The following is a 25,412-nucleotide window of genomic DNA, read 5'->3' as shown; positions in this document are numbered from 1 at the left end:
AATCTCTTGTTTTATGATATCTGGTTTCAAAAGATATCAATATAAACAAAATGCAACATCTTTAGCTATGCTATACTCTAACCAATTGCCATACTCATCAAACCAACTTGGATTAAATCCACACAACACATTTCTAATGCTTGTCTATAGAAAATTATGATTACATGGTTGATAAGGTCCCTTCTGTAAATATACTCTTTGTACTTTATCTTGATCATTAGGATGAAAAGTTGAAATTAGAGGACAAAGTCCTGGATCTGTAGGTAAATTTTTTAAATCAACTTCAACATGAGCTTGCTTTGAACATTGTTGAGTTATTTGAGTTTTATCATTATTTTCAGGAGTCGAACTTGATACGTTAGACAAAATTTTTCCATTCACCACCATTGGCAAAATTAACAAAAGTTTAATGATAATTATTGTGATCATAATAACATATATTAATATGAAAATTTTGGCTATAAGCCTATAAACATATTGATCAAAATTTAAAACATATTTGATAAAAATGGGGCAAGATTAATCTATGAATGGAAGAACTCAATCAATGAAGAAATCTAATTTACAATAAAAACACTAGCCTACTCAAAATCTTTGTCTTCATTATCCAAATTGAGATTGTTATCTTTGTGACCAAATTTGTAAGCCAAACAATCAAGTGATGCCTAATTCTCCATCATGTTAAGTGGCTAGCAACAACTAATAGCTTTGGCCTTTGTCCATTTCTCGCTTCTTTTGATTTATCTTCCCACCATCACAGCAATGTAATTCGCCGTCTTGGAGTTTTGTTTTCGCTTTCCATTAATCTTGATTTAATCCCATTAATTCAATAAATTTATTAGATTAAGGCCCTGCTTGGATGCATAGTAAATTTTTCCGTAGAAATTTTATTCCATAGGATTCATAAATGATTCATGTGGAATTTACTATAGGGAAAACTTCTACGGAATGGTGTTTGGTTGTGCATAGGAATTATATAAGTGGTACATTGATAAGGTTGTAAACATGATGAAACACTGCAAAAAAGAACAATTAAACTTTGACTTGGATATGCCAAATAACATGATGATTTTGTAAAAATGCCAAAATTATAAGTTTGTAACATCAATGATAGGGTATGAACTCGAATGTGTCCAATAGAAAAAAACAACCACATAAGGTTTGAGGATACATAACAACTATAAAAGCATTAAAAACAGAAAAAGGAAAAAAAAATTCGAAATTTTGAGCCCGATGAAATTGAGTAAATGAACAACATGCAGACCGGGAAAAAAAGAAAAAGAGATATAAATTCTCGGAATTAGCTAAAATTGAGAACAAATATCTAAAATGATGAATTATTTTACACATCAGATCATCAGCGAAACTGAAAAATTATGACATTATATACATATTTATATATCACATTTATACAACTAAAGAAGGCGGGAAAAGCGAGCATTAGATCCCCAAATTAGCACATCAAGGGCCACTGCCTTCTCTTTGAGAAATCTACCAACTTTTCTAAAAGCAAAATGAGTGCAATTAGAGAGGGCAATCCAACATACCACCTCATAGAGAAAATCAAATGCTAGATCAGAAGATGAAGATCACCACGACGAAGACCCCAACTCATTCTCCCAATCTGGTTGTCCAGATCCATTTCCAAAGACACAATCACTCCCACTGCCATTACCGCCACCACCAAAAGGGCCATCATCACTGGATAATCCTTGCTCCTCATCGCCACGATCCATAAACCACGCCTAGTGCTCAGGCACTTACGGCTGGTTAGGGAGCGAGGGGGGGGAGACAGAGTGGTAAGGATTGGATCGGACAATGGTTGAGGCAGAGGTGGTGAGGATGGAGAGCATCATGGTGGTGGCGGCGTGGGAGGGGCAGGAGAGGAGGGATCGGGAGAGGCAAAGGCCATGGCTCGCCGATGATGGAGAGATGGAGGATGGAGACGAGATGGGAGGCGTGGCTACCAGATGCGAACTCTGGTATCCCTGTCCTGATTTTTGACCTCAAACCTTTTTCAATTTTCTTGTGCATGCATTAGGGATAAAATGGTTATTTAACACTAGTGGCATCCTTGCATGATTGCACAGTAGGTTGTGTGTGATAACTAGTCGAAAACCAAGGGAAAAACTGTCTTTTGGAAGAAAAAAAATTGAATGAGAGGATAAAGCAACGGGGCTGCCTCTCTTTCATTCATTTCTTTCTTTTTCTTCTTCATTCGGCCAATCTCCCTATCCTTGGAAAAAAATTCGTCGTCGAGCTTTTTGGGTGAATCAACGCTCCTATTCTCTTCCTCTCATTCTCCTGAGCTTGGTAAGGCTTCGATTCAAGGTTTTTCCTTCGTATTTTTCTCGTATTTCATCGTTTTTGAAATCTTTGAAACCCCTAGAAATAAATCTTGGTTTGAGTTGTTTTTAGGCTCAAATCGAAGCCAGTGTCGTGATTATTCATTTATGTGCATGTTTGTAAAGAAATTTCGTGATTTGGTGTTGTAAATTAGTGAGAAACCATTATTTAAGGGCCTTGTTTACCATAGTAGTACTATAGCAAATCCGAAGTTACTGTAGCACCGAAAACCTTGGCCTTTTCTTGTATTTCATTGGTCCAAATCGAAGCCCTTCTTACTTGAAATCCATTGGAACTAGTTTTACTTCGGTTTGAGGTCGTTTGGGTCTAAAATGACGTTGTTTTCCCCTAAAACCCTAGAGTTACATGTTTGACATGTAACATTGCATTCGGATGCATTTTAGTTTCCATTCTTGTGTTCATTGGTTCTTAGATTCCCTGCTTGATTCTAGGTGGTGAGGCATCTTCCAAGGGGAAAGAAACTACCGACCAATGAGCTTGTCTCGAGGCGAGATGACTGGTTCAGTGAGTGGTTTAATTGTTAATTCTATAGATTTAATAAGACTACTATAGTATCTCTTTATATGTTTTATATCATAAATTTGATGATAAATCATATTTCATTTGATATATATATGGATATTTTGAGCATGGAGTTATTTGACAAAGATGATTCTAGTATACTTATATATATTTATTTCGAAAGAAACATGTCTACATATAAATGTATTTTACATGCAAGTGAAATAGAGATTGATGTATATTTTCGTATTTACACATCATATGCTTGATTCCTCGAGTTGGAATTGGAAAGAATTACATTGTGGCATTTGGATTTTGATGGTGACAACGGACTTCCGTCCGACATTGCAGTGTGGGGTTCCACGGGCCAGCCTGATGGGAGGCGGAGTGGTCAACCCTGAGTATACCCTGGTCAAGAGGTGCGCAGAGCCATTAACAGGGGGGTCTTGTATGTGAGAAACCCGGGGTCACCACACGGGAATCTCAGTAGCCAACACCAAGGAATGCAACATTTTGAATTTTAAAAATCTTAAAACACCTTGGTGGTCCCGTAGCTAGTCGCGGCCATGATTAGCTTGGGAATTGTTTGAGGCCAGCTTATATTTTGAGCAGTGCTCAATGTGTTGGAAAATGTTACTTACTTGTACTCTTCCTAAATCATTGTGCTATATGGTAATCTATTGAATACTTGGAACTCCTTTTATATGTTATTATTATTATGGTTGCGACTATTTAAAATACTTTATTACTCTGTTACATCTATGCTGTCACTACTCACAACTCACTTTTTCTTCTTTCTTAGACTGCGACGTTGGACTGGGTTATGCTAGGCAAGCAGTAGAGTGACCTACCCCCCTTTTCCCCTTGTTTAAGTTAGCCTGCAGTGTGCATGTAAACTTTATGGATCCACTAGACTGGAGTTTTGTGTACTGTTCTTGTATTTATACCATTTGGTTGTATTTGGAACCCTTGCTGGTTATGTTGTGGATGTTTGTCCCTTTTTTAGTAAGTTGCGTTAACAGGTTTTTCTATTACGATTGCCACGTGCCCGACTAGGGTCGGGGTGTGACACGAACGTCCTATCCCTTTCCTTTCTTTGATTGCCCAAAAAACCCAGTCGTAGTGCCCAGCTTAAAAACAAAGGAAAAATTATTTTGGTTCCCACCACTTTGTAAAATTCCTATGGAATCATATGATTCCATAGTAATTTTAACCTATAAAAAGAATGTCCAAACTCCAATTCCTATAAATTCCTAAGTAATACTAAATTCCATAGGAACTACCACTATTCCTATGGAATTTAGTGGTATCCAAACATGGCCTAAACATATGATTCACATCACATCAAGTATGTTCATGAAATTTCACTAAAGAGCTTGATGATCATTAATCAATACAATAACCAAACCAAAATCCCTTCCACCAATTCAACTTTGACAAGAAGTTAAGGACTAGGGTCCTAGACAGTATAATCATCAAAGATTTCAACTAACCAAGAAGAGGAAATAAACAAAAAAGTCCCATCAAACACTCATTGATCTAATTATATTACCCTAAAATATAAAAACAATGTACTTGTGACGTATGAGTAATAGCAAATTAATTAGAGCTTTGTTTGATTGCTAACTTGCTAAATGGCAATTTATATTTAATTTAATTTAATTCCCTTTGTGCTTAAGACAAAGTAATCAAACCAAGAATTAAAATCAAAACTTGAAAACCATATTATGGAACACAAACACACACACACACACACACACACACACACACACACACACACACACACACACACACACACACATAATTCATTACAAGAAAAAGGAGAACGTTTGGATTCTTAGAACCAAAACATCATATAAAATTCCAAGTACAAAACAACAACAACAAATCTAGAAATAAACACCATATATTGGAAATTAGAAAAATAAAATCAAAATTAAAGAAAGTAAGAAACCATAGTCCATAAAGAAATAGATTGGAATAATAGAGATTAGGGTTTTACCTAGGATTGAGATGTTGATTATGTGGAAGAGCCGGATTGCCCGGAAGGGTGAAGGAGCACAATGCACCGAGGAGGGCTCGTGAGGAGAAGAAGATAGTGAAAAGTGGAGACTTTTGGACTTAGGGCGGATTGAGCGATGGTAGTTGGTCTAGTGGAGAAATTTTAAATTTTAGTTTTGAGAGCTTGGAGAGATGGGGAGAAAAGAGATAAGAAAAAAAAGAGAGCTTGGCGAGAGAGGGAAAAAAGTCTGTTGTCTTTTATATAATAATAATAATAATAATAATAATAATAATAATAATAATAATAATAATAATATCATCTATGCATAGTTATTCTAATTTCTAAAACTGAAGTTGACTCCATTTTTTTTATTTAATAGGGTCAACCTAATTATTCCAAAATAATATATATATGATTTAAAATTTTAAAAATTTGTATGGGGTCATTTGATTGTATAAAAATATGAATACCTCCATGCCTACTAAAAGATACACTGTTTAAACCAATATTTTAAAAATCGGCCCGGTTGTCAACCCCGTTGGGCAACCAGTTCATGTTTCAATCGGACTGAATTTAATTTTTTCAAATAAATAAAATTTTAAAAATTAAAAAATTTAAAAATAAGTAAAAAATAATTTAAAATAAGGAAAAATTAAAAAAAAATACAAAATTACATATTGCAAAGTTATATTGCCTCTATAAGGTCACAAAGTGTCAACTCTATATAAAACTAAAATTTTCAAAGTACAAATATACATAAATACAACCATACAACAAATATTCAAAAATAAAGAATTAAATTAAATATAAGTATACAACAACAACAACAAAAACAATAATAAAAAATGTGGAATAAAATAAAATACAAGTATATAATATCTTGCTTTTATTTTACGGACCGGGTTTAATTTTAAAAATTTTAAAAAAATAAATCAATTATCCATTCTGGTCCAACTAGCCGGGTTATTTATTGTTTAGTGTGACTAATCATACCAGTTTATGAGTTGATTCCCAATTGAATCTGTTGAATCAACTAATCTGGTCCAATTTTTAAAATGGTTTAATACCCTATTTAGTCCATGTATTATGGTCAATCTGGCCATTTAGTCCCCCTATTATAATTTGTCCCTTATAAGTCCCTCTATTTTAACATTTGAGCAATGTAGATCCCTCCGTCAAACAGCCGTCCGTTTGGCCGTCTGAACTGTTGACGTGGCGACATTAAATTTTAAAAAAGTAATAAACAAATCTTTGGTATTGACATAGACGAGATTAATATCCCATTAACCCATAACTAACGGGTCCGGATCCGATTTGGATCCGAACCCGATACCTAAAAGGGCCTGTTGCCCTATATCCTCTTCTTCATCCCCCCGATAGCCGCCTCCCTCCCGGATTCTCTAATCTCTCCAAATCATTCTCGCCCGTTGTCCACTGTCAATCTATCGACAATCAGAAGCGAAAGTTGCCAGCCAAGCTCTCCAATTGTTCCAGTGCTCTAGTCGGACCAGTCCTCTCTCGTCAATCAGGTGTTTCAGTGCTCCCAGTGAACCAGTTCCATCTCAGCAAGTGCGCCAGTGCTCCCGGTGGACCATTCCCAAAAGGTGTGTGTGTGTTTTTAGGCCAGAAATTAGACTGACTCAGGATGTCATGATGTACAACGTCCAATTTATGTTAATTCCTTTAACTTTTTTTTTAAGCCAGAACTTAGTTTCACATGTTCTTCTGGCATCTTGTTGTTCTTTTTTCTAGATTGGTAGGACCACACTACATATACTAAAGGTGTAAATAACTAGGATTCTATACTCAATTAATTAATTAACATTGCACTATATGCTGGCCCACACTATACTGATTAGTTTTTCAAAATATAGTTAGTTGAATTCTTGGTTGACTATTTAATGTTACTTTGTTTGGATTTTTGTATAACCGGTGTAGTAGAAAGCTTCTAATTCTGCTTCTGATTCTATTTAAATTTTATTATAGTTTAGCTTCTTCTTCTGTAATTAATGACTTAATTAATATAATTATGTGTGAGTTATTAGTTTGGAATTAATTGTTATGGTTATGTATCAGGATCATGGCTAAATGTGATGAGTATGTTGTCAAATACCATCATGGAGGTTTACTGGTAAGAGAAGGAGGGCCTAAGTATATCAATGGGAAGATGGATGAATTCGCAGTGGACCTAGATAAAATTTGCTATTGGGATTTGCTAGGAGACCTCAAAGAATTGGGTTATGAAAATAAAAAAACTTTGGAGCTCTTTTACATAAATGACAATGGGACAGTGAATAATATCTCTAATGATAATGGAGTGATAGGGTTAACTGAACAACTAAGGAAAAAAAGGACAACAGATGTTTTTGTGGAGTTTGCAGGTGTTGACCATGGGAATAGTCTACCAGAAGGATTATTTCAGGGTTCCAACAGAACACATGAGATGCAAAACAAGGACAGTATTGTTGTTGATGATGAGAACAATAATAATAGCAATGGGAGTGAGTCAGATAATGATGATGAGGAGAGGTTGGCTGATGTGACATTTGTAGATGATAATTCTGATCTTGATGCAAAGAGAGAGGAGACCAGGGCTAAAATTAGAGAATTTGTCCAACTTAAGGTTTACTTGGTAGATGATGCTAGTCAGGGAGATGAAGATGAAGATACTGATGAAGAGAATGATGAAGATGTAGGTGGTGATGGGAGAGAAACCAACTAAACTGACTGTATGCATGCAAAAAACCAAGTGGCAGCTGGTAGTGATATTGGGAAAGTTACAGGGTATGAAAGTGGCTATATTTCCTCATCAGATCCTGGTAGCTATATTCAGACAAGTGAGGAGTCAGATGTTGATGATGCAAGGAGGCGCAGTTCAAGTAGGAAAACTTATGACCCTAACTCAGGTCTAGAGGATTTTTCTTTGGATTTAAGATTTAAATATCTGAAGTCATTTAAGAGGGAGTTAGTTGAATTCTCAACTAGGAAATGTTTTCAGTTCAAGTACATGAAAAATGATGCTAAGAGGGTTAGAGTTGTCTGTTTTGCAAAAGATTGTAAATGGTTGATTCTTTGCTCTTGGTGCAATGCTAGAAAAATGTTTACAGTGAAAAACTATATGTCAGAGCACTCTTGCTTGCTTGGACACATTAAGAACAGAAGAGTTACAACCCCTGTCATTGCTAGAAAATTTGGAGATATAATAACTTCCATGACATTTATTAGACCAAGGCATTTGAGGGCAATGGTGAGGAAGGAATTAGGTGTTTTCATCACAAACAAGGTTTGTAGGAATGCTAAGGCTTTAGTCCTGAAGAAAGTTGAAGAACAGTTCAGAGAATAATTCAAGTTGCTAAACAACTATGTATTGGAGTTAAAGGAAACAAACCCAGGGACTTCTGTAGAAGTTATCTCTGAAAGGAAAAGCCCTAATGAGATGCCTACTTTCCAAAAAAATATACATATGTCTGTCAACTCCAAAGGAAGGGTTTTCAGCAGGATGTAGGAGACTGATAGGGCTTGATGGATGTTTTCTGAAGGGCCTGTTGAAGGGCCAGTTATTGGTAGCTATTGTAAGGGATGGGAACAACCAAATGTTCCCAATAGCATGAGCAGTTGTGAAGAAGGAGACAGTCAGAGTCCTGGACATGGTTTATTGAGCATTTGAAGTCTGATTTGTGCATTGGAGATGGCCTAGGGTGGGCAATTGTAAGCGACATGCAGAAGGTAATAATACATGTCAATAATTTTTCCTTACAGATGTTGCATTTTAATTTGAATATATGACCTGCTATATTTTAATTTGAATATATGACTTGTTGCATTTTTTTTACAGGGATTAATACATGCAGTCAATGAGCTTCTACCCTTCATTGAACACAGGATGTGTGCAAGACACATTTATGCAAGGTGGGGTAAAAAGCATCATGGGAAGGAGCTTCAGTGCCAATTTTGGAGAGTTGCGATGTCCACCAGCCAGCCAAAAATGAAAAGGCAACTTGAAGTTATGGCTAAGTTAGATGGAGGAGAAAGTGTTGTTAAAGAATTGCAAGAGAATTGTCCAATTACAAGTTTGGGTCAAGCTCACTTTAATGATATTGTTAAATGTGATGTTGTAGATAACAATATGTGTGAAACATTTAATGGGGTTGTTCTAGAGTCTAGGAGTAAATCCATTATTACTATGTTAGAAGACATTAGACAATATGTCATGACAAGGATAGTTGTTAAAAGGGATTACATTAGAAAATGGACATGTGACTATGGGCCAAATATAGTTTCCAAAATTGAAAAGGAAAGGAAAAATAGTACAAAGTGGCATGTAGAGTGGAATGGGGCTTCAAGTCATGAGGTGTATTGGGACAACCTATTTTTGCATGTCAGGGAAGTATATGTTGTCATCTTATCAGATCAAAATTGCACATGTGGAAAATGGAACAAGTCAGGAATTCCATGCCAACATGAAATAGCTGCCATTGCCTTGCAATGGTGCAGACATAATGGACTATGTCTCTGAATGGTACAGAAAAGATTTATACTTGAGGGCCTACCAATTTGTTGTGAACCTAGTTAAAGGCAAGCCATTCTAGCCAACAAGTGAAGTAGGGCCCTTACTTCCTCCTATTGCTAAGAGAATGCCTGGAAGACCAACGAAAAAAAGGAGATGGGAGCCACTTGAAGGTAAAAAAAATAGCAGCACAAGATTATCCAGGACAAGTATGGTTTTCCAATGCAAACTGTGCAAAAAGGAAGGCTATAATAAGAGGAGTTGTCCACAGAGAGCCAAGGTAGTTGTGAGTCTTATTATTTTTTTAGTGTCAGTGTCACATGTTTCTTAATTTTATTGTGAATTTGTAGATTACCAGTGCTGTTACTGGTCAATCAGAACAAACAAGTCAGCAGAGAAGAGCAGCAGAAAAGGGCAAGAAGAAGCTGCCAGTAAGGGTTCTAAGGGTGAGTTTTAATACTTAATTTAATTTTTTGTGCTTCTAATAAGTCAACACAAAATCATATTGATTTGTATATTGCACTTTATGTCTTCATGTGTAGGGTGCTCACACTGGTGGAGTCATAGTTGGAAGGGAAAACCAAATGTTCTCTTCCTTCACCACTAGAGAAGAATTGATGGTAGATATATATATACATAATTTATTACTATTTTTATGTGTATGTAGCTATAAACTGATGGTTGACATTGTTTTGGGTTGTGGTTTAATGTCTAGGCAAGAAAGAGTAGGACTTTTGTGGAGATAAGACAGAAACAGGCTATCGATGTCCCAACAACCCAGTTCAGCAACCGATGAAGCCCCAGAAATCTTAACACAATAGAGTACAACAAATGCATCAGTTGGAGAAGACTATGAAGCTTGAACCTTGCTGAAAGTAGCTAGAGAAGATGCAGAACAACCTGAAGCTTCCTAAAGGCAGCTGGAGAAGTTGGAAAAAAAATTCTCAAGCCTGTTATGGATGTTTATGGATAGAATAGGTTAATTATGCACACAAACCTATTCAATATGGTTTTCTTTTGTGTATTTTTGGATAGTAAATCTTAATTATGTACTAAACCTTTTAAAGTGTGAGGGATAAAAATTGCACACAGCTTTTGTATGTTCTGTGCTATCAATGAAATTTGCAAACATCTTTTGTTTGTTTTGTGTCATCCAATTATATATGCACACAGTTTGTATGTTCTGTGCCATCAATGAAATTTGCAAACATCTTTTGTTTGTTTTGTGCCATCCAATTATATATGCACACAGTTTGTATGTTCTGTGCCATCAATGAAATTTGCAAACATCTTTTGTTTGTTTTGTGCCATCCAATTATATATGCACACAGTTTGTATGTTCTGTGCCATCAATGAAATTTGCAAACATCTTTTGTATGTTTTGTGCCATCGAATTATATGCACACAGCTTTTGTATGTTCTGTGTCATCAATGAAATTTGCAAACATCTTTTGTAAGTTTTGTGCCATCAAATTATATGTACTAAACCTTATAAAATTCAAAAACTTTTGTATGTTTTGTGCTATCAAAGTATCAGGGATTTATTACATGATCAAATTAGCAACTGTATTAATGCAAATTGTCTTTCCAGAAATACAAATACCGCCATTAAATAGTTGTTTACAAATTACAACATGCACAGCCAGGTTTGTGTATTTCTCAATCAAACAAAAAATCATTCCGTTGAAGCACCACCATCACCAGAACGAGGACGTATATACATTAGCAATTGTCGAGCTTGGGCATTAATGAGATGAGAGGGGATTTGAGCTTGGCATACGACTATGGCTTGTGGTAGTGGGTAGGTTGCCATCGGATGATGATGCTTGGGCAAGCTCTAGGAACCCTATACACGAAGGTCTCCGGGAGGGAGGCGGCTATCGGGGGGGATGAAGAAAAGGAAATAGGGCAACATGCCCTTAATTTTAGGTATCGGGTCCGGATCCAAATCGGATCCGGACCTGTTAGTTATAGGTTAATGGGATATTAATCTCGTCTACGTCAGCACCGAAGATTTGTTTATTACTTTTTCAAAATTTAATGTCGCCACGTCAGCAGTTCAGACGGCCAAACGGACGGTTGTTTGACGGAGGGATCTACATTGCTCAAATGTTAAAATAGAGGGACTTATAGGGGACAAATTATAATAGGGGGACTAAATGGGCGGATTGACCATAATACAGGGACTAAATAGGGTATTAAACCTTTAAAATATTAGTTCAAACTGCCAAAAAAATTTTTGGGTCCGTTTGATTCGTTAAAGAGAACAGCACAAGCAGTACAGTACAAATAGTTAAAGTACAACACAAGTGCTTGTGCTGTTGTATGTTTGATTTTCTTTGAATAGTACAGAACACAAAATAGTAAATTACGATAATACCTTTTTATTATTCTATATTTATTTTATAATAAAAAACATACCATAATATTTTATGAAAATCTTATCAAATTTTACAACGACCAACAAGGTAAAAAAATTAACATAATTTTAAAAACATTTAATCCACAACAAACAAACTTTCATTAATATCTAAATCCTAAAATATAAATAAATAGATATATAAATAAATAAATAAAATTTTAAATAGATAAATAAATAGATAAATAAATAAACAACTAAATTTTAAAAAGATAAATAAATAAATAAAGTGGAAATTGCTAAAAACACCCCCAAAGTTTGCAATATGCACATATTCTCCCCCTAAATTTGAATATTCATAAAAACCCCTTCCTTTTGAATACAATGATTTTTTAAACCCCTCAAGCATCTAACAGTGATTGATAGAGTTAATTTGGATTTTTTTGGTCGAAATTGTCCCTTGCGTGGGAAGTTGTGGCAAGTGTGACAGGAATTAACTATAATGCCCTTAGGTGCAATGAGTTTTTATTTAAAACATGAGGCTTCTGTTTAAAATATGAGGTTACTATTTAAAATATAAGGTTCTGTTTAAAAAATAAGTTTTTCTGTTTAAGAAATGAGTACATGCATTACTCTTATAATGTAATCATGTTAACCTAAATTTTTTTCTCACAAACTTGTTAAATTTTTAATGTAAATATCGTTATCTTCATATAATAAAGAACGACCATCTTTATGCTTGTTTGTCTTTGTTTAACTATAGATATTTCTGTTTAATATATTGCGTTTACGTTTAAAAAAGTGCTTAAATATCGTTGTTTCTATTTAAATATGTACGAGTGGTCAAGATTAATTGGTTTTTATACCCAAGATTAATTTGTCACGTAAATATTGGTTTTTCTGTTTAAATATCAATGTTTTTGTTTAAAAAATGAGTTTGTTGTTTAAAAAAATGAGGTTTTTGTTTAAGAAATGAGTTTTCTGTTTAAGAAATGAGGTTTCTGTTAGATTTCTGTTAAAGAAATGAGGTTTCTGTTTAAAGAAATGAGCTCTGTTTAAAAAATGAGTTCTCTGTTTAAGAAATGAGTACATGCATTACTCTTCATGCTAACCTAAATTCTTTTGTTTGTAGTTATAATGTAATCATGCTAACCTAAATTTTTTCCCACAAACTTATTAAATTTTTAATGTAAATATCGTTATCTCCGTATAATAAAGAACAACCATCTTTATGCTTGTTTGTCTTTGTTTAATTATCGATATTTCCGTTTAATGTATTGTGTTTATATTTAAAAAAGTGCTTAAATATTGTTGTTCTATTTAAATATGTACTAGTGGCCAAAATTAATTGGTTTTTATACCCATGATTAATTTGTCATGTAAATATTGGTTTTTCTGTTTAAATATAAATGTTTCTGTTTAAAAAATGAGTTTTCTGTTTAAAAAAAAATGAGATTTCTGTTTAAGAAATGAGTTTTCTGTTTAAGAAATGAGATTTCTGTTAGGTTTCTGTTAGGTTTCTGTTTAAAGAAATGAGCTCTCTGTTTAAGAAATGAACTCTCTGTTTAACAAATGAGTTCTCTATTTAAGAAATAAGTACATGTATTACTCTTCATGCTAACCTAAATTCTTTTGTTTGTAGTTATAATGTAATCATGCTAACTTTAAATTCTTTTCCACAAACTTATTAAATTTTTAATGTAAATATCGTTATCTCCATATAATAAAGAACAATCATCTCTATGCTTGGTTGTCTTTGTTTAACTATCGATGTTTCTGTTTAATATATTGCGTTTACGTTTAAAAAAGTGCTTAAATATCGTTGTTTCTATTTAAATATGTACGAGTGGTCAAGATTAATTGGTTTTTATACCAAGGATTAATTTGTCACGTAAATATTAGTTTTTCTGTTTAAATATCAATGTTTCTGTTTAAAAAAATGAGTTTTCTGTTTAACAAAATGAGGTTTCTGTTTAAAAAATGAGTTTTCTATTTAAGAAATGAGGTTTTTATTTAAAAGAAATGAGCTTTCTGTTTAAGAAATGAGTTCTCTGTTTAACAAATGAACTCTCTGTTTAAGAAATGAGTACATGCAAAAAAAAAATGGAAAAAAAATGAAAAGATGTATGCAAAAAAGTTTAAGGGCAATGATGGAATTTCATAATGCAGGGGTAAAAAGGAAGTTAAACAATGAAGGAAGGGTTGTCTGAGGTATTCAAAACTCACAGGGGTTGTTTGGGAAGTTTTGAAATTCTTGAGGGGTAACAGTAATTTTCCCATAAATAAAACAAAATAAATCATGTTATCACTTCTTAATTAGTATGTAATTTTTAATTTTTAATAAGGACAATTTTGTCATAAGTTGTTTTGTACTACACAAGAATTTTTGAACCGTAGGTAGTTTGTGTTGTACTCCCGTTCAATTTGTAAATTAAACGCATAATAATAGAAGTTGTCCTATTCTGTCCCTCAAAATTTTGCGTATCCAACAGACTCACCTGGAGTCAACGCCCAAGTCAACTGATCACCCTGAACCCAACCAATCCCAACTGTTTTTGAGGGCGCCACCAGTGGGTCCCACACAAAACCCCCGCGTAACGCGCCACGTGTCATACCTTGCCGCTTTGACCCGTAAATGGGAATTAAATTCTCTCCTTCTTCTTCTTCGATTCGTGCTCTCGTTTCTCTTCCTCTTCGAAATTCCCCTCTTCGTCGCGGTGCTCGCGGATGGAGAACAAGGAGGGGAGGTGCTCAGCGATGGCGGTCCCTGGCGGGAGCTTTCGCCGGATGCATGACATCGAGCAGAAGGAGAAGGAGAAGCCGCCTCGCCGCCGCCCGTTCACGCGATCGGCAGCCGCGGCTGTTGCTGGTTTTCACCGGGGTTTGAAGGAGGAGGAGGAGGTGGTGGAGGAGGGTGATGATGAGGTTGTGGAGGTGACCGAGAGTGAGTTTCTCGTGGATCGGGGTTTGAGGGAGCATAGGGCGGGGGTGAGATTGAAGGATTCGGGTAGGAAGATGAGGGATCTGAATGACCTGAATGGGGCGTCGAAGGATTGTGGTGATCGGAAGTGGAATTTGGGTGAGGGTCTTGGGAAACGCGAGTTGGATTTTAGTAATTTGAAGAGGAGGATTAGGAGTTCTGGTGGAAGTTGTAGCAAGAGAAGGAAGGATTTTGGTAAGCTGGGAGTTGGGTCCTGATAAGGGGGAGCAAAATTTTGCGGAGGGGAATGGGAATTCTAGCAATGAGAACGACAAATTCTGGGAAACGGAAGAGAAGCAAGGCGAATTCTGGATTAATGGTATGTTTTTTCCCCTCATCCATATACATTCTTCATTCTTTAATTCATTGAATTCTTCTTGGGACTGTGATGCTGTTACCCCTACTTTGGCTTGTAAACCAGAAAACTGTGATTTTTTAGCTTGTTTTTCTCACCGGGGATCAGAGATTACAGAAATTTTTTTGGCTAACACTAGTTATTGATAAGGTTTTAACCTTATGGTAGATATAAGAATGAACCAATATCGTAATGAATGTGGCACCACCAACAATTGATGAAGTATGATAGATCTCCAGGAAGATTGAAAAATGTAAAACAGTAAATATATTGAGAGTGTAGGTCTGCTATGTTATGTGATGAAAAATTGATTTGGAATGGTTGTTGTTGTGGCAAGAAGGACATGATTTAGTCCAAATTTATGTCCGCAATGGGAATAGGATAAATCAGACAACTTTAGATTCTTAGTTTTGTGCCTTTTTTTGTATGCCGTGGTTTTATTTTCTCCTCTAAACTCGGTTGTATTTCTATGGCTGTTTGGTTTGGGATAAGGCCATGTGTTGCACACTAAGTGACACTTCACATATATGGAAAATATGAGCACCATTGTTACCTACTCCAATTTTTGGTTGTCTATATGTTGTTTAGAAACAATCCTCATATTTTTTGTCATTTCTGATTCAAAAAGCTTTAAAAAGAATTGCAAATTAGGGCGGTTGCGATTGCCGTTGATTAAATACAGGGCTTACAACTGGAGGTTTACTAGGTTCTATCTGAAACTTCCCTGTCCAAACTGCATCAACAGTAGCAACAATTTAGTGGGCTTCATATGTGGGGCCTGTGCACCAAAGAGTTAAGGAAATACATTCAAACAGCATTGTTTAGCTCGACTTTTAGAAGTAATGCCACTTTATTATACTGTTGTTCCATTAATCAACATGGCACCATGCCAAATATAGCATGCCAAAGATGATCTAAATCAGCAGCATAGTTCTAACTCTGGAAATTGTTTTCACCACTCATTAACTCTCATTTAAAGAGCTAATGTCTGCTCTAAGAGAGATTTTTTTTCATTTGTTAGGAACATTAATTGGCTCTAAAGCCTCAATAATTTGTAATTTAAAATTTTTTTTTCTTCTATTATGGTACTCTAGGATAAATAATTGTTCACAGCCTCTGCTTCTAATCCAGTTGTAAAGCAAATTTTAGTATGGTGGCATTATTTGCTCTTTCTACCCATTTCAAAGTGGAATTTTTCTAACATTTTGCGTAGGTAATATGTCTCTGATCTTTCTGGTTTTTTCTTAGGAAAAATCACATGTTACAAGAACTCTATTCTTTTGCTGTCTGATGTATATTGTTTAAATGTTGCTGGGGAACAGGTTTATCGTTTCACTATGTTCATTTATTATTATTATTGTTATTATTATTATTTTATTAATCATTATCTGAAGTTGAATTCTAATTGCTGTACATTATAGAAAATTTTAGGCAAATTTTCTTCTGTTCTATTGTTATATATTCAATATTAAATAATTAATAATGTGAGCAATCTGTCTACATCTGAAATATTGTTTTCTTTCAAGTCTTTCCAGTTTACTTGTCCAATTTTGTGCTTTAAAGCATACCTCTTTCCTTCACATTGATGATTATTGTTTCATTTTAAGCTTGTTAAGGTTCACTTATCCAACTATATCCTTTGAAGTGTACCTCTGCCCTTCATATTAGTAAACAATTTCTCCTTGATATTGCAGTAACTGTTTATTTCAGTATTAATTTGGTTGACATGATAACATGTTTGTTATGATTTGTTGGTGGCATCTTTGCTGACGACTGTGATGTTGATATGTCTTATTTCCAACATGGGTTAACTTCTAGGATGAAAGCAGTAGGGATGCAGAGAAAATGCGGTTTGCCTGTCACCAATGCTTCCATAGTTTTGAACAGAATGTTGTAATTTGCTCTAGTTGTGAAAGGAAGCGATACTGCTACAATTGCATTGCTAAATGGTAATGGTAACATTACAGATTTTGATTTTATATATTCACTGCATTTATTTATTATGTCGGTTGTCTTGTTTTAGCATCTTGACATTCTACCTTCTCAATTTTTTTATTGCCATAACTATATCGTGCAAGTGTTGGATGGAATTTTGTTTTGGTATGGAACTTCTCCACTTTTTATTTTTTATTTTTTTATTTTTAAATTTTTTACAAGATTGTAATATTTTTTTTGCGGTGCTTATATATTTTATAATAGATATGTGCGTTAATGAATTTTCACATTTCTTATCATGTTTTGCATGAGTCTTACAAATTATTAAAAGTAATAATATATGTTTAGAGTATATGCTAAATATATAATTTCGATTAAGTTTATAAAATCCTAAGCCTTCTCTTATCCAGAGAGAATTGTGCCGCAGTTGTATTTTAGAGAGACTATTCTTTTGGTTCTGAGATCTAGATCCTTTTCTTTCAATAGTTTGTTTATTTGGATTGCATCAACACAAATTATAGGTAAGCTATGCTTCAATTATGAACCATATAATTCCTTATTTTGTTAGGAGTAACTGTTTTGTCTATGGTGTACTATTCCTTAACACAAACATGAATAGGTATCCTGAGCAAACACGGGAGGATGTTCAAGCTGCATGTCCTGTTTGCCGTGGTAATTGTAATTGCAAAGCATGCTTACGTGCATCTGTAAACTTGAAGGTACATTCTGTTTTTTTGAAATCATGATTTTTTTTATTTGTTTGAGTTTTAGAAAGATATGAATGTCAGTCATACTATAAATCTTGTAGATCAACAGACAAGAAGCAGATGATCACGTCAGACTGCAACATCTTCTGTACTTGCTTTATAGATTGCTGCCAGTCCTCAGGCAAATTGATGATGAACATAGGTCAGAAGTAATATTGGAAGCCATGACACAAGGTAATCTGATATGTATACCCCACTCATTTGCAACCTAAATTTGTCTATACCTGATGGAAGAAAATATGACTCTTTCTAAGTAATGGATATTGCCTCCTTAGGCATTGAGGCATCACAAGTGGATGTCGTGAGGACTAAACTTGACAAGGAGGAGCGCATATATTGGTAAATTCACTATAGCTCAATGCTTGTTATGATCTCCATCTAAATTTTGCTTGGAGCAAGGCTTTGGTAGTTATTTATCCTTTGAGAAGGAACTATGAAATTTAAGTGCTCCAGTGTTTTATTGGTAGTTTCCTAATTAAGTTGCTTTATCATGTTGTATTTTATTTTTCCTTGTTTGCATCATTCCATGTTTTCTTATGCATAGATATTTTCTCATATAAAAAAAGCATTTGCCAGTACGTCTTTTTTCCCTCTTTTTCAGCTGCTCATGCATTCCAAAAGGTCAAATGGGATGGTGATTAGCAATTATAAAACAAATATTGGATGATGGTAGAATTCTGCAATGCACATTAGATTACTATATTTATTATATAAGTCAACTCTCATATCTGCAATGCAACCTTGGATTACTAGTCACCACACTATATTGCATATCCTCCATTCTATCCATGTATGGAGTGTAGACCACATATTAGGAGAGGCAGTCAATATATACAATTTGTTACCTGAATATTTAATCAGACATGAAAGAATGCTATATATCTCTTTCTTTTTTGTAGTTACCTATTATTTACTTTTTGTTCATATCCTTTATCATTAATGACTTAATGTTTGGTATTAATTTATTTAGGTGGCTGACATACTAATATGGATGTCTTTTGTTTGAGTTTATTAGAATTTGAAAAGTCCATTTTCCATGGAAAACTATATCTCCTTACGAGCATGCTGATCATGATTTTGATTGTCATTATAGTAAATAATCATTTTCCTTTATTTTCCCTACTATTCTTAATTTCTAAAGTTAGTAAATATTTTTGAGTATGTAATTTTTTTCCATATTTATGATCAGTTTTTCCTATTTTAAAATTAGAACTGTATATGCTTTGATATTGCATATGCTTTGGTGCTGTTCTTTACATATATGAATCTGCATGCTACTTTTAAAAACTGTATGCTTTAGTCGAGAGCATGCTAGCCATGACAATAATTTTGGTTGGACTCATCTTTTGTTGGCAACGCTAGTTCTTGTGTAATGCTTTAGAGGAAAAGCTGGTTACTAAATACTCATCTTTTTAAGATTAATTAGCTTAGAGTTCTCTGGTTCTTTTCCTTTGTTTCATGGCTGAAAGAGGCTTGAACGATCCTTTCAACTGGCATCACCAGAAGTTTCCTCTAACTTGTCTAATTAACAATTCCTTTCGTCACTGTAAATTGCCTCCTTTTTGTCAAATCTAGTGAGTGAAACTGTGAAAATCATTCTCTGAAAATTACTCAACATAAACACAATGACACCAATTTTGGGTATTGGTCACAATCCGTTATGCTCATCATTCAAGGCAAAGGGAGAGTTTGATACCTCACTGGTGCAAGAACAACATCATCAACATCAAATGCTAGTTATTCGAAATTGGAGTCCAAGAATTCCATGGACATGGCGTGGTTGGTGAATTCTATAGAACCCAAGATTGGTTGCACCTGCCTACTTTACAAGACCAATGGAAATTTGGGATATGGTTTAACAAGTATATTCTGATCTACAGAATACCTTGCTGTGTTTTGAGATCTGAGCTGAAAAACCTGAGGCAAGGTTCCTCTTCTATAACTGAATACTTCAATTGTTTCATGGATATGTGGCTGGCAATGAACGTGTTCTATGACATAAATTGAAATTGCCTGAAAGATGAGATGAAATACGAGAAGATGCTTGAGAAAGATCAAGCCTTTGATTTTCTTCAAGGTTTAAACAAAGAATTAGATGAGGTTTGTGGTTGTCTACTTGGAACCAAACCATTTCCCTGCTTGCATGAAGCATTTGCTGAAGTTTGCCAAGGAAAGATTCTTAGGCATGTGACATTGTGAAAAACACTGATTCCCTTCTTCTCACCCTTTCATGTGCCATATCTAGTCTTTCAAAGGTCAAGGTCCACCCTTGTTTCTTAATGCACTTAACAAAATTGTTTATTTGATTTCTAGGACAACATGAAGGTGAAGAAAGTGGTGTGATCGGTAGCGGAAACTATATGGTATAAGGGTCACATTGCTTTAAAATTGATGGGAAATCAGCCAATTAGAAACGGGGAAAACAGAGTGACCCTAACTAAGCATTTCAAGCTCCCGTGGAGGATGTCAAACCTGGAGGAATACCATTTACTCAAGCATAAAGCTGGATTGTAAGTCGTATTTAGCATGCCCCACCTCGGGTTGGTGTTGCTTTAGGGGAGAGTGCCCAGTAGGCAAACACGGGCCACGTCATGAGCTGCGCTGTAACGGCACGACATGGGTCCACAAGGCTTATGGCATAGTGCCTTGTGCTGGCCCACCAGTATTCTGTGCTGCCATCTTTAATCGTTATACTATCCTAGAGTTTGATGCCCATGTTACCTCATTTATCTTTTAAATTCCTGCCCATTAAACTCTCCCATAATAGTTCCTCCGTTCCTTTTTATCTGTCCATGTTCCACTTATCTGTCATTTTCTAACATCAAAAAGCATTTATTATTTTTTTTTCAAAATTACCTTTAACACTCTATTCAACTCTCTTGTTGGAATTAAATATGATTGAGAAATTTGAAGATATAAATTAGGGGTAATTTTGTAAAGATAACTAATTTTTTTATAAAATTTTGTGAAATAACTAAGTTTTTTGGTATGTGAAATTCGGTTAACCACGATAGATAAAAAGGAACGGAGGGAGTAGTTATACCATAATATGGGAACCACAATCATTTCATTCATTTTTTTATCCATTTATAATAATAATAATAATAATAATAAATATATCAAAAGATAAATATTTAAAATAATGAAAATATATGAATAATAATAAAATACAATATTTTTTAAAAAAATATTTAATTTGTTGATGGGAAGATGTAGGAGTATTTTTATCCTTAATAAAGTTGAAAATTTAAAGATGAGAAAGTGGAGAAGAATGCAAATTTTGTTTAATAAAGTTGAAAATTTAAAGATCAGAAAGTGAAGAAGAATGTGAGTTTTGTTTGAGAATGTTGGTATATTTATAGAGATAAAATTTAAAATTTTTAAAAAATTAAAAAGAAAGTAACGGTTGCATTTATGCAATATTTAAGTTTTCAAAAACATGTTGGTCCCTTTTTAATTATTTGAATATTTTAAAAAAATATTTTTTGGATTTAAAAATAAAAGTGGACCCACCTTTTGAGTGCTCAATGGCTATTGAGGGCTTTTGACAAGGGCATCTGACCATTGAACGCTCGGGCTTTTGATAAGGGCATTTGGCCACTGAACGCTCAGTGGCCACCAACTGGTTAATGGGTGGGTCTCACACCATTTTAATTTTTTTTAATCCAAATGTAGTGGGATCCACTTTTTAAATAAAGATTTTTTATTAAAAAAAATCAAATGTTAATCGTTGCATCATCCAACGGTTAGAGTTTTTTTTTTAATTTTATAACTTTTTATCTTTATATATACATCCACATTCTCAAACAAAACTTACCTCCTCCATTTCCTCATCTTTGAATTTTCTACTCTATTATGGACAAAAATGCTCCATCTTCTCATACTGAATTTTTCAAATAATTTTCAAAATTTTTCATATTCTTTCTTTCCACCAAATATGCAAAATTTTTAATATCCTCAAAATTTACAAAATTATCCTAACTTATAAAATTTCCGCCGCTTTTATGCAAATGTTCAAATCAACCAAGTTTTCCATAAATTAATTAATTTTTTCAAAATAATATAATAATTTATTTTATTTTATTTTTCCAAACTTACTCTTTTAGCCCCTCACTTTAAATTGTAACCTTGTAGTCCCTCTACTATGTTTAAAGGAGCCATGTCAGTTCCCTTTTTTAGTGGTTTAAGGTTAGAGTTTAGGGTTTAGAGAGATTGACATGGCTAAATTAGTTTGTAAAGGGACCAAAATGTTACAAGTAATATGTTTGGAAAAGTAGGGGGACTGTTTAGGGAATTATACCATTTATATTATTTTAAATATTTATTTTGAAATATATATTTTTTTAATATATTATTTAATTATTTTATTAATAATATTTAAAATTTTATTAAATAAATATATTTAATGAAATATATAATATAAATAGTTAAAAAGATAAATGAAATGATTGTAAGTCTCATATTATAGTATAACTATTATGAGAGATAGTTTAATTGGTATGAGTTTAATGGGTTGATGAGGTGGCATGTGCGTCAAACTTTAGAATAGTTTAATGACATTCTTGAGAGTTTATTGAGTATGATGCATTAAACCATCACCAAACGCTCAATGGGTGGGTCCTATCTCATTTTTTTTTATTTTTTTAATTAAAAAGTGATGGGACTCACTCTTTTAAATAAATTTTTTAAATTCAATTTTTAAAATTTTGATTTTTACCATCACAAATTAATTATTTTTTCAAAATAATAGAATAAGTTATTATTATTTATATATTTTAATTATTTTAAATATTTATTTTGTAATATATATTTTTTAAAATATGTAATTTAAATATTTTATTAATAATATTTAAGATTTATTAAATAATTATAGTATGGGAGATAGTTTAATACGTATGAGTTTAATGGGTTGATTGTGGGTCTCATTTTGTAGTAATATTATTATGGGATATAGTTTAATGGGTAAGAGTTTAATGGATTGATGAGGTGGCATGGACATCAAACTCTATGATAGTCTAACGATTAACTTTTATTAAAAAGCTCAAAGCACTAAGCACTCAATGATAAGAGCTCAAAGCACTGAGCTCTCGTTGAGCGATAAGAATTCCCCATTAAATTAAATAAAAAGAATCACATCTGGGTGGGACCCACATTTAATTTAAAAAATGAATGAACTGTTGCACAATGGTTAATTTATATACTTCCCCGTTCTTTTTTATTTATCGTGGTTAATTAAATCTCATATACCAAGGAAATTTAGTTTTACAAAATTTTATAAAAAAATTAGTTATTTTTCCAAAATTTACCATAATTTATATATTTACATTTCTCTCGTATTTAATTCCAAGAAAATAATTGAATAAAGTGTTAAGGATAATTTTAGAAAAATAAAAAATAAATGCTTCTTGATGTTAGAAAATGACAGATAAAAAGGAATATGGATTTGTGACAGATAAAAAGGAACGGAGGGAGTACTATTTTTTTATTTTTGAATCTCTATAAATCCACACACATTCTCAACAAAAAATTCACATTCCTCTCTTTATTTCTCCATTCTCTTTCCATCTTCCAATCTATCATAGATAAAAATACACCCCCATCTTCACATCCTCAAAATTCAAATAATTTTTATAATATTTTAATAATCTATTTTTAAAATATAAAGTTTATTTGAATATATTAGCTAATTATTTTAATTAAATAATGAAATGTTTTTGTTAAATAATTATATCTATAATGAAATGTATAATGCAAATAGTTAAAATGATGAATTAAATGATTGTGGGTCTTATATTATGGTATAACCATTATGGGAGAGAGTTTAATTGATTGATAAGGTGATATGAGCATTAAACTCATGGAGAGTTTGACCACTAAAAATGCCCTTAGGCGTGCATTGTGCCTTGGTGGGCCACACGTGAGGGAGCCCACCAAGGCCAACCAATAGTGACATGGCAGGTTTGTACATTTGCTTTTTTATTTTTTAATATATTCTTAATTTAGGATTTACATTTTCACTATTTAACAACTATAAAAATGCTCATATGAAATAAAGAGTTTCTCAAGAAGTAGTTTGGGTTACACAATTACTTATTAGCCTTTATGAAATAAAGAAATGACCTAGGTTTTTAAGGTTTTTCTCCAAGTTTTTTTTTTTTTTTTGCATTCCTATTCAATCTTCTCTGCCTCTAAGATTTGAAAACCTCTCCTCTCATCTGCTCCCGTCCTCGCCCCCATGTGATAAATGCATAATAATTGTGATATTATTATAATTCAATGAATACTATTTTAGTATTTTGTTATTGAAAAAGTCCTTTTACGAATGTATATCCAAACAACTTCACAAATATAAAAGTACTTCTGCATTAACATATCTAAACACAAAATATAGAGAAGCACTTAACTTACTCTGATAAGTAATTTTTCAGAAGTCCTACCAAACTGAAAAAAACACTTTTTTAAAAGCCAATCCAAACAAGACCTTTCTCCATTTTCTCTTTGATTTTCTTTGGCCATTACGATTCTTGGAATCCTAATCTCGCACTATTTCCTTTGCTCTTCCCGGGCGTTTGGCGGTAGATACTTAACTTATGGTTGGTTCCGCCTTCTTCCACGCTTTGAAGCCTTTCACCAAATGTATGGAGTGTTTGGCGATCACTCCACCTTCAGAATGCATGCTTATTAAAAGAAAAAATAAACTACAAAAACACAAGAAAAAGAAGCCACAAATGGTAGGCACAAATGGTGGAAGAAAGAAAAGTGCAAAATTTGAAGCTTGTCTCATCCGATCAGAATGTAGAATCAGTAGAAGATTATGTGTGACAACAAATAACATAGCATTTTTGTGACAACAAAACGATACTTCGAAGCAGTATTTAAAGGGCTGAAATCGGGATTTCACACGCCTGTGGAAATTCCACACAGGCGTGTAAATTTCCAGGCTCTTCATTTTCTGTGCGATGTGGACAGTAACTGCACAGCAATTTGCTACAGTATTCCCGAAATCATCTTCACTTTCAAATACATTGACAAAGCTCTTGACAATATTACACACGTTGGAGTATATGTGTGTGACTGCCTTTGTGCCCCTCCAATTTGTAAATTCACTTGCCCATTTTTGGAGGTTTGCACACACCCACATGCCTGTGATCACAACTTGTGCCTTGATCCTTGTTCGGTACAAGAGATTCCTCCAAAGTCCTGTCATCATCTATCTTTGCTTTCTTTCTTCCAAACTTGTCTCCATAACCCTAAATGCACAAAAAAACACAAATACACGCGAATGATCCATAAAGCCTGATAAAAGAGATGCTCAATGTAAGAAAAATATACTTAATAATACTTATACTCAAGCACTTATCAAACTGGTACAAACTTTACCCAGCCAATCCAAAGCAAGCAATCTAAACTCCTGTCATGTTACCCCAAACTACAGGATAGCACAAAAAATTGCATACTTTCATGCCTTAAATGTCTAATTTGCGGCCTTTATATGTTGGATTATCGAGAGGTGATGGGCAATATTGTAGGGAATCCAATGTTTTTCTCATCTTACACTCCATTTGTTGAAATGTTTAATTTATGTGGCAAATGGCTCACTTTCAACCATTGTAAGAAAAAAAGAATTGTTTGTTTGTTT

The 25,412-nt window shown here is 33.7% G+C and overlaps 1 protein-coding gene across 3 annotated transcripts in view; it reads left to right on the top strand.

Annotated features, from left to right (window-relative positions):
- Positions 1 to 14,899: 14,899 nt before the first annotated feature.
- LOC120253579 (lysine-specific demethylase JMJ25-like) overlaps positions 14,900 to 25,412 on the top strand; it is a 33,675-nt gene continuing 23,162 nt past the window's right edge. For all 3 annotated transcript variants that reach the window (XM_039261907.1, XM_039261903.1, XM_039261896.1), the window contains exons 1-5: positions 14,900 to 15,035; positions 16,890 to 17,020; positions 17,626 to 17,725; positions 17,815 to 17,947; positions 18,049 to 18,112. In XM_039261907.1, coding sequence (XP_039117841.1) covers positions 14,964 to 15,035; positions 16,890 to 17,020; positions 17,626 to 17,725; positions 17,815 to 17,947; positions 18,049 to 18,112 — 500 coding nt within the window. In that variant the 5' untranslated portion in view covers positions 14,900 to 14,963. The remainder of the gene's footprint in view (positions 15,036 to 16,889; positions 17,021 to 17,625; positions 17,726 to 17,814; positions 17,948 to 18,048; positions 18,113 to 25,412) is intronic.

The sequence above is a fragment of the Dioscorea cayenensis genome, chromosome 3 (assembly GCF_009730915.1).
Source record: "Dioscorea cayenensis subsp. rotundata cultivar TDr96_F1 chromosome 3, TDr96_F1_v2_PseudoChromosome.rev07_lg8_w22 25.fasta, whole genome shotgun sequence".
Classification (NCBI taxonomy): domain Eukaryota; kingdom Viridiplantae; phylum Streptophyta; class Magnoliopsida; order Dioscoreales; family Dioscoreaceae; genus Dioscorea; species Dioscorea cayenensis.
Note: the sequence above shows the minus strand (reverse complement) of the source record. Positions and strands in the feature narration are given on the sequence as shown.